The sequence below is a fragment of the Branchiostoma lanceolatum genome, chromosome 2 (genome assembly GCF_035083965.1).
Source record: "Branchiostoma lanceolatum isolate klBraLanc5 chromosome 2, klBraLanc5.hap2, whole genome shotgun sequence".
NCBI lineage: Eukaryota > Metazoa > Chordata > Leptocardii > Amphioxiformes > Branchiostomatidae > Branchiostoma > Branchiostoma lanceolatum.
Genome location: NC_089723.1, coordinates 19,673,715 through 19,683,860, shown reverse-complemented (window position 1 = coordinate 19,683,860; position 10,146 = coordinate 19,673,715). Strand labels below are relative to the sequence as shown.

Here is a 10,146-nt window from a genome sequence, read left to right as displayed (position 1 = left end):
TGTTCAGCCAAGTCACCACGTATGAGGTTAGATAGCTTCTCCAACCTTATTCCCGAAACATAGTCTTGTCTGAGAACCATTTTACGTAGACGTTGAAAGCTGCTGTTACGAAGAGACACATCCGTCCACCTCGAAGGCTTTCGAACAGTAAACAGAAGCAAACATCGAACGTGGAGACGTCAATAGAACATCTGACTTGTGACGTCGCCGACGGTGTTTCCAAGTCAACAGTTTGTGTACGCTTGAACTTCGAATGTTACCGTTACATTCGAAGTTCGAACGTACACAAACCGTGCGTTGCCTTGGCAATGTGACGTCGGAGACATACACATGTAGTTGCAATGTCCTTGCACGTTTCATAGAACCATCTTTATGGGAAGAGGTGACCCTGATAAGAAAAATGCTGCCTGCATGAAAGCTCTTCACTGAATGCTTCGCCGTATGTGACTATGTCTCTGTTGCTGTAAGTTTATTTCTGCTCCCGTCGATCTTTTGTAGTACTACGCGTTTTTTACGTTTTTTTATGATATCTAACGTTAATTGATTGATTAATTGTGTTGTTGTTGACCAGTCAACTGTCCTGATGGAATCCCGCCGATTGACGGTTCTGTACGGCAGTCAGACCGGTACGGCGCAGGATGTCGCAGAGCGGGTGGCGAGAGAAGCCAAGCGTCGCCATTTCTCCACCAAAGTTCTCGCCATGGACCAATATCCTATTGTGAGTGGAGCCTTCTGTGATGTTACATGTCAGGTTGTGCGCAAATGATGTACGTCACATTGCGTAATACTAAAAGAAACGTGTTTGGCTCAGAAACGTGTTTGGCTCAGAACCAAAATTCGGTCATGTCACCAATGTTGTGCTCTTTGGAAAGGATAAAATTAGAACCCCATGGGATCTGTACCTGTATCTGTATCTATATAGCCGGTATAACCGCCATTCGGCGTAACACACCAGCTTCGCAGGCACATGGCGCGGCAGCAGCTGGTTATATTACACCGAACGACCTGTCACGTCTAACCTTCGCATATCTAACTGCATGCATCCACTGTACTTGGTTGTAAGGAGTTCCACTCTACAATCGTTCTAGGAAAATACGAATTTTTAAACATATCAATCCTCGGTTGGAAAGTCTGATGGCTCCCGTACTCCAACACGTTGTCCGTGAACTGGACACAGCTCCTGGCTGAGGCCAGGTCCATCTCAGCTGCCTCCATGGCGGCTTCCAGCTGTTTCTCCCGAGCAGCATACACTTGGGGAACAGAAACCTGAGAGCCAATTACAGTTTAGGAGAACAAGATCTCAAACAGACGAAAGTAGAAAAAGACAGAGGGGTAACAAAACACTTTCAGATGGGCATTTCCACAACAGAAACTGCAATAAGTTTAAGATTTGAAAACCTTACATTCTACGATTGTTCACCTACAAATTTTGCTCGCATATCTAACATCCTAGGAAATACATCACATGGCAAGTTACCATACAATCAATGTAACACTTTCAAATGGGAATTTCTACACCAGAAACTGCATTGAAGTTAAGACTAAAAACAACATACTCTCTACTATTGTTAACTTATAATTTCACTTGTACAGACTTTGTTGACATGGTATGGCATCACATTGCAAGTTATTACTAATGTCAACATAACTGTTGCCACTTTGAATTTGGAAATAAATGCACACTTCAAAAGAGTAGATCTAATACTGCTTGAAAAAAAGATAGATACAATCATGTGGGACATGCTACATGAGTAACGATAACATATTTGCCAGTACAGGGCAATACTGAATATTCTCTGCGCAGTTATTGGGCCAGCAGAACTTTCTTAAATCCCAGGAATTAAAGCTTTACTTCAAAATATACTTTTAGAACTTCACGGGGGGACGTAAACCAAAACCGTGATCCGTACGGAGCATTCAAATGATAATCTGCTCTGCTACAGCTTCTTAATCAATCTCAGGATTTCTTGTGCTTAGAGACTTACTTTGATCGTGCTGCTTTTAAGAGTTTTCAACCTTCTGCTAAGTCAGGTAGAAGGAAATAACTTTTCCGTGGCCACGAACAGAGCTTCCGTCGTGATTAACTTTCTTCTCTGCCTTATGTGACATGTTTTGAGATTGGTTGTTTTTCAGGCACGTTTGAGCAGTGACTTTCTCCAAGTTTGATGTCACTCGGACAGGTATCCAACGAATTAAGCTGTTTTCTTTTCAATCCATGGCATAATTACTCCATTTGCATAAATTTGCATAAAGAGCCTTGGAACCATGATGTCCCACCTGGACCATAGAACAACATACCTTAAAATGATCAAGGGGCATCAAGCTATCATTCTATGATAGTCGACTAAATCTATAAAGGGTGGGCTACGAGACCAGTTTTTTTTTTCAGGTATCTCCTCCTAGACTAATAGGTCAATCCGGGATTATAATTGTCTCCTACCCTGGCGCGAAGTCCCTTCCGTTACCGGCGAAACGCTTTCTTTGTACGGTTGGCCGCGGAGAGATGCCAGACAATTGACCGATCCCGTAGGCATAGCCCCGAACACATCCGTCAAAATGTAGACATGCAAAATAAAGCATTGTAAAAATGCAGCCATTCTCTCATTGGTCTAACTGTTAAGTTTCGTGCTATCATTGGTTGAACTGCTAATTGTGATGGACAGTCAGGGTCGGTCTATATCTGACGAGCAGCGAGTATAACCAACCAGTCTTGGGTATGCCGAGTTCCCCACATCGCTAAAATTCAGTCTCTAAGTCGGTAGGGTGTAATATACCCGTCCAGTTTTATACAGCGAGTCGAGCCGTTAGCAAGTTAGACCAGACTGATACGTTTGATCCACCCACATCGGCATGGACTCCAACTACTCCTGTCGATAAGTGTGGTGGGTTGTTTAACGTGCTCCAGGCGTGGCTTTCCATCCGGAGGCCGGGCCAAATAAGCCTCGGCGCGCTCGGCGTCACTACAACCCAGACGACAGGACCGACATCTTCAAACTAGACGATGAACAGGTATCAAGCATGTACTGTTTCAAACTTCAGCGGTTCAGAATGAACGATTAGAACTGTTAGCAGCGTTTCAGGACTGTTCGTGGCCGACCTTGTAGGGCTGCAATATCTATCAGTAACACTGCGCCAAAACAAAAAGACTCGCATTGTCGTAATGTCCTAATGTACCGTCCTCTATTTACTGGTGGTGTACAAGTTGTATCGACTTTACTTTCCAGTGAATCGGCTTCTTAAAGCTACATTTGGTGAGATTGTAAAAGTTGTGTTTCGCCACGCTTGTCAACGATGGGGCATGCGATGATGACTGTTTTTGCTTTAGCGGTGGCTTCTACAATATTTGCCCAATCCTGCTTCCCGGGTTGCAAGGTGACAGACATAAAGCTCTGTATTCCCAATAAGGAGCTCTGGCTTCCCGGTTACCTCAAGGATAGGGCGCCATTCTATAAGAATCCAATGACAGAGGCGTCTTGTATTTTATGCGGAGAAAATGCAAAGCGTTCGTTACAGGAAAGCACCGTTTACCCATTGACGAGCCCCTTGCTAGCTGTGAGAGGTCATCCCTTTGGCGTGCTATCAGCACAGTCATTTCGATCGTGTAACAACTCGGGAGTTAACTACCTTCGTCTTGTAGAGGGAGGCATAACGGACATAGAATCCAGCAGTTTCGGCGTGTTTCTGAACTTACAGCTTTTGTATCTGGATTACAACAACTTGACTCACGCCAAGAAAGATTGGTTCACCGAGTTGGGTTCTCCCGATAAGCTAGTAGCTCTGGCTTTGTCGCACAACAGGATCGTAGACATTGAGTCGGGAACCTTTGCACGACTCCGTATGCTGAAAGACCTGTCACTCAAACATAACCTTCTCCGACATGTTCGTTCTGACTGGTTTTACGGCTTGACACACTTATCGGGACTGAACTTGTTCTCAAACCGGCTCGAAACCTTACCAAAGGATGCGTTTGTGTATCTAACCGAACTGAAGCAACTGGACATGAGAAAGAACGATTTGATGAGCCTCCCCAAGGAATTTCGTTGGCCACAGAAAAGACCCGTATTCATGGATATTGCCGGGAAGGGATTGCGCGGTGTGTATGATCGTACAGTTGGATGGACAGCAACACTGTCGTCTGATTTGTCTTTCGTACAATTGAGAGTCACCCGTTTGAACACCCGCCCCAGTTTGGGTTCATACTTCATACAGGGTCAAAAGAGGCTGATCTATGTTACACATACAGAAGACGCTACTCGAACGACATCTTATGACTACGGATACAAAAAGGCCCGGCATATCAGAGGCCGCATAATGAAAAGCCAGAACTATCCCTGTCCTTTCTTGATCATAGCTGTCATGGAGGGCGAAGACACCAAACCCGAAGATACATTAAACCAATGGTGTAAACGGTTTTGGTCAGGGGAAGATACAGCTAGTACAAACTTAGGAGCGAGCAAAGGAACAACCCTACAGCTGGCTGCCATTGTGACGAAGAAGAACAACAGAACAGTTCGTCTGTTTTCCGTTTTGTTCGACCCAACCTCGTCGGCTGAAGAAAAAAGCCCGTACAACAGCAACCGGACACAGGTCGACAGTACGCCGGCGGAGGAAGGCACGAGGGCCGTGAAGTGCGTCCTTGTTAGCGGGGAGAAAACATTCGAGTTCTCCTTCCTTCCGAAGAAACGTGAACAGTCAGACACCACCACAGTACACTACAATACCACGTCCACTGTGCGCTACAATACCAGCGAGCAAGGTCGCGACAACACGACATATGTTGTATTTAGGGAGAGCAGCACGGCTTTCATCCCTCCAGCTGATGTGCACGAGGAACTGACGCCTACCCTGATGGACATAACTATAACGATGCGACCAGACCAAAATCAAGACCAACCGACGATCTCTGCAGGTAAGATGTTCATGATCTCAGCGGCAACATTTTTAGGCCTGGTGGTTGTCACCTACATAGTCAGTATGCTGGGAAAGACACCGTGCCCCTCCCGTCGCCATGGCGACCAGGACGCCACTGATGATCCGAATACCTACTGTGAGATAACTGACGTTACGACAACAACCGCCACACAGGTGTTCAACACACGGGCTGGGCAGGCCCAAACGGCGGTAACAGCCGAGGATGACATGCCAACCTATAGTGAAATCCCCACCGAGTACTTCAGTTTCAATAACCCTGGGTATCGGCGTGCTTCGCTTCCAACAGAAGACCACGTCTACTGGCAGATACCGGACAAGTACTACCGCTATCAGAACACGCGGCCATCCTCACTACCACTGAGCTTTGATGTGACGTATGAAAACGTCCAATACGAGAACGTTGGACGCTGGCAGCGGCAACCTTCTGACAATAATGTACAAGACGCGGAGGTGTCCCCTCCTTCTGTGTCAAGGTCAGGCACCATGCATCCACACTACGTGAATCACACTGATATGTCCAAATCTCCAGACTACACAACGATGACTGGGGAGGTAGAGAAGGAGGCAGACGTCATTGCCCACGGAAGACCCAAAACAACGAATCTAAAGTCTCGTGACATGATTCGAAGAGGGGCATATGGTACAAAGCGGCGGTCTGCAGGTGTAGCCTGGAGAATCAGGCCTCAGGATGAAGACAACCCATCGTACGGGCCCGCAGACCAGGTTGTGGCTAGGAACCGGCGGGCGGACGTCAATCAACCGCCAAGGGGTGCTCCCGTCTCAAGGTCTACCGATGAGGTCTTGAAGACATATCCGGAGTGGGGCGGAGTCCCAGTTCACAAGTCTTTGAGCCAAGAAATACCGTTGTCAGAAGAAAGAACAACAGGGACTGGAAGGATGACACTTAGGCCCCGTTATAGTCTGTAAAGATGGAAGTGTGTACTTTTGTTGAGTCCGCGATCCGATCCGATCCGATCCTTAGCCAGCCAAAAGAAACTGATAGCCTGGTTAAGGCCTGACCATGTGGCCATTCAAAGGGAACTGGTAGCCTTGAACATGCTTCACCATGCAGCCACTCAAAAGAAACTGATGGACTGGAACAGCTGACCATGTGGCTATTCAAAAATAACTGATAGCCTTGAACAGGTTCCACCCGGTGGCCATCCAAAAGATTGTGAATCTGACTCTCAAACTGATGGACTGGAAAAGACCTTGCCATGTGGCCATTGAAAAGAAACTGATAGACTGGAAGAGGCCTGACCATGTGGTCATTCAAAAGGAGCTGATAGCCTTGAACTGGCATGTCCATGTGGCCATTGAAAGAGAACTGATAGCCTTACAGGCCTGACTATGTGGCCATTCAAAAGGAATTCATAGCCTTGAACAGGCTTCACCATGTGACAATTCAAAAGAAATTGACAATCTTCAATAGACTTGACCGATTGACCATTTAAAAGGAACTGCTAGCCTTGAACAGACTTGTCCGCGTGGCCATTTAAAGAGAACCGATAGCCTTGAACAGGCTTCACCACTTGACTATTCAAAAGGAACTAACGGACCTGGCTGTGTGGCCATTAAAAAGAACTGATAGGAAAATCGATCAACTTGAATTCAGAGGAGGCTAGCTGTAGGACAGAAGAAAATTTGATGCGTTGGAACAAAATTTTAGCTCTGTACTATCAATAACTGTGTTTTACATCAATATCAATTACGATTTCATGGTAGATTACAATCTGCTAAAAACGTCAATTTCATTCTTCCACTAAAATATGTGTGTTTTATGCTAACACGAAGTAACGATATCGTATGCACAGTCCGTTTTACCTTTATTTTCGTGTTTTTTTTTCTAGATGTTACGAAAGAAAGGATAGAGTCGCTTACCTTTATGTTTATTCATTCACCGCAGTGTCTTGGACATGGATAGCAAACCCTAACTCCCGGAAGCTGTTTTTTTCAGGAATGAAAATATAAAAGCTGGGAAACAGCAGGCTACTAGAGCTACCATTAACGTCAATATGACTTGGTGTTAGATTGTATAAAACAACTTCAAATAGATTTGATTTTGTGATATTTTAGGCACAAAGTAATAAATCTGAATTAGTGTAAACTTTCTAGTGTTGACATTTCTTTCAAGACTCCATAGCATGGTACAACTGAATGAATGAATGAATGAATGAATGAGTGAATGAATAGATGGATGGATGGATGGAAGGATGGATTGATGAATGGATGGATGGATGGATGGATGGATGGATAGATAGATGGATGGATGGATGGAAAGATGGATGGATGGATGGATGAATGAATAAATAAATAAATAAATGAATAAACAAATGAATCGATCGATCAATCAATATGAATACTCAATATGAACGATATTCTAAACGTCCTTGGCCTAAAAGTAATGTTAACCATGTACGTTTCTAGTACTTTCACCTCTTGTTCGATCTAGTCTATCTTAGCGGTGTAACAAATGCATATTGTAAACCAGGAGAACTGTTATCAAAAATAGTAACACCAATCATAGGGCAGGATTTCAGCTAGGCTCCCATTGCCATAGAAACCACCTAGTTATCCTGTCTGTTAGCTGTCACACCTGGCACCACAGACAGACATGGAGGAAGGGATGGGAAATGAGATCTAGATGTTGGGAGGGTGAGAAATGAGATGTATCCAAGCCGGTTAGAATGGATTTTAAACCTCCTTACTTTATCTGTTCCTTTAGAGGCAGACAATGTCAGTTTCCCCCACATCAAAAACCAAGTTTGAAAATCCAAAAAGAAAAGACTTGACTGCCGAAAAATGTTCAAAGTACAGAGAAACGACCTGTGAAACTCTCTTCCTACCACCTGCAGATCAGACATCTGCAGCTGTCAATCACTGAATAGCAACAGCAATAGATCCTTAGCAACTAGAGTCTGGCCTGGGCAGGCAGCTCTGTGGGCTGATGACGGCTGCATAAATTATCCATATTTAGAAAGGAGGATTCCCTTGAGTTAACGGCCCTAGCCATCAAGCTCTTGGGTTGTGAGGCGGTTACAGGGCGGCGAGCGGTCACAGGAGGCTTGATTGAATTCAGGCTATATATTGTATTGGTATATATGTAGGAGAACACACTCCCCAACCTCGATATATATCAGTCTCAGGTCTCTGCAAACCGTTAATAAATCTTGGAAGTTAACAGAAATGGATTAGGCAACAAATTCTGCTAATGCATGTACTTTCGAATCCTTCCTTGTGTGCACGATGTCCAAATTCCTCTTTTACAACCGCAGAACGGACTTAGCAACGGTTTAGCCGTCAGAAGTCTAGGGTGTATCTGAGTCAGACAAAGGTTCAAACTGTACGTAACTTGACCGTATATCAACCAAATTGATCTGCCCTACTGATCGCTAAGAATTCCTGAATAATGGCTTTATGTCAAAAGTCAATGTTTGAAATCAATCAAAACAGGTTATGTTTAAGTTGCTGCACTTTTAAACATATATTAATTATGCAAGTTTATCTAATTAGTTTAAATCGAAATATAAAGTAAATGTAAAGTATTACAGGCATGTAGAATATATGTTAATTAGTTGGCGTTTCTGTAGGCCAAAAGATGGTAATTCTGGACGAGATTGAGCCTTTGCAGATAAAAATTCGCCATCTTTAAAAAATGACCGTTTCCATGGCAACCGGTGACCACCAGTTAACCCAAAACTTACCCATTTTTCTACATTTTTCTACGTCACCGACGCCAACTCTTAAAGAGGCTTTTCTGCCAATATGCAGCACCGAAACGACGGAAAGTCCGCATAATGTCCAAGCCAAGGGCATGAGCAGGCTCTCCATCCCGTTTTACCTGTTTTTTGAAAAGCGATGTCCTGAAAAATGATGTTTTTATCAATTTCCCTACTGTAACGTTGTTAAGGCCTGCACGTTGGCAAAATAGCCTCAAAACACAGTGTTTTTCACATGACTTTAAACCCCTGCTGCGGGAAAAGTAATAGTCGCAGATACGCCAAATTTGGATATATGGTGGATATAACTTTTCTGAAAATTTTGAACAAATTTTAAGACAAAATATGTTTCTTAAGGTTCCGGGTCGGAGTTCAATTGTGACCGGGGGTTGGGTCATGACCCGGTAATCTGCCGGAAGTGCGTGGTCGTCACCCTGATTTCTGCCCGAGATTGCTTGGTGATGGTTTTAGCTGTGTATGAATATTTTGAATCTTCTGAAAAGCCCGTGAGTTGTAGTATTTTTGGGCGCGGTGCAGTTGGTTCGCTATCGAAGCCTTTTTTGTATTAGTCCGCGGGAACGGTGATGCGGTTTTCTCGCCTGATGACCCAAATAGCATCGTTTTTAATGCATTTTCACCGAATTTGCGTCATCGGAGATTGCGAAAAAGTTATCACATGACTTTTTTATTTTTTTTCATTTTTCAGAGACACCATTTACTAAGCTTTCTCAGCATATATGCCGTGACCCCAGGAAAACTCGTTTTTTCCGAGCAGGTTCGATCAAAAAAGTGTAAAAAAATGATAATTTTCGGATGCCAAATTTACATTTTACTATGGTTTCTACCCAAAATAAAGGGACAACGGACAATACCGATAAATACATCGGAAAACAGCAGAAAACCGCTTTTCGACCATGTCATTACATTTTCCGTCCTACTTTTCTCGGCGGAATTGTAGCCCGTCGACCTGAGGGTGTCGGCCTACATACGAAATCGCAAAAAAACTCCGGTCCGAGACCTTAACTCCTGATACTTTTGACGGATTTTGTTGATTCAAAGCCCAAAATGCAGAAAATGATATGGCCTATCAACATAATGTATTACACAAGACCCCATAGGTAGCCCAAATAAATGCCTGATATTGGAAAGTAAACAATACATTTGTTTACACAAAATTACCCCCAAAAATGGACTTAAAAGACTCATAGCTTCTTATAGAGTTAAAATGTCAACCAAAAACATAATATTTCGTGATTCCTGTGGTATCTTTTGCCTGCAAACCGAATTTCACTGAAAATTATTGATGTTTGATATTTTGTCCCAGTCCTCTGAATTAAGTCCCAAAAATTGAGGTCCATTTTGATGACGTCACCATATCACGTGATAATTCCTAAAAAGCTGGACATTTGACATTGTTATCATGCATAATTATAAAGTAGAGGAATTAACCTTTTCAAAAATGTAAGTCACCCTTTGTCCCTCTGTTTGGTACCAA

The 10,146-nt window shown here is 43.7% G+C and overlaps 1 protein-coding gene across 3 annotated transcripts; it reads left to right on the top strand.

The window, feature by feature from the left end:
- The first annotated feature begins 209 nt into the window (after positions 1-209).
- Positions 210-7,027, top strand: LOC136427792 (uncharacterized). 3 transcript variants are annotated; one of them, XM_066416960.1, is made up of 2 exons: positions 210-382; positions 572-7,027. In XM_066416960.1, exon 2 carries the CDS (start codon positions 3,292-3,294, stop codon positions 5,857-5,859), a length of 2,568 nt encoding a protein of 855 aa, XP_066273057.1. In that variant the 5' UTR covers positions 210-382; positions 572-3,291; the 3' UTR covers positions 5,860-7,027. The 3 variants fall into 3 exon arrangements, with proteins under 3 accessions (XP_066273057.1, XP_066273056.1, XP_066273055.1); XM_066416959.1 differs by having other exon boundaries at positions 210-439; XM_066416958.1 differs by having other exon boundaries at positions 210-463.
- Positions 7,028-10,146: the final 3,119 nt, after the last annotated feature.

Coding starts and splice junctions, on each gene's coding strand:
- LOC136427792 (XM_066416960.1), top strand. CDS start 3,292: ATGGGGCATGCGATGATGACTGTTTTTGCTTTAGCGGTGGCTTCTACA.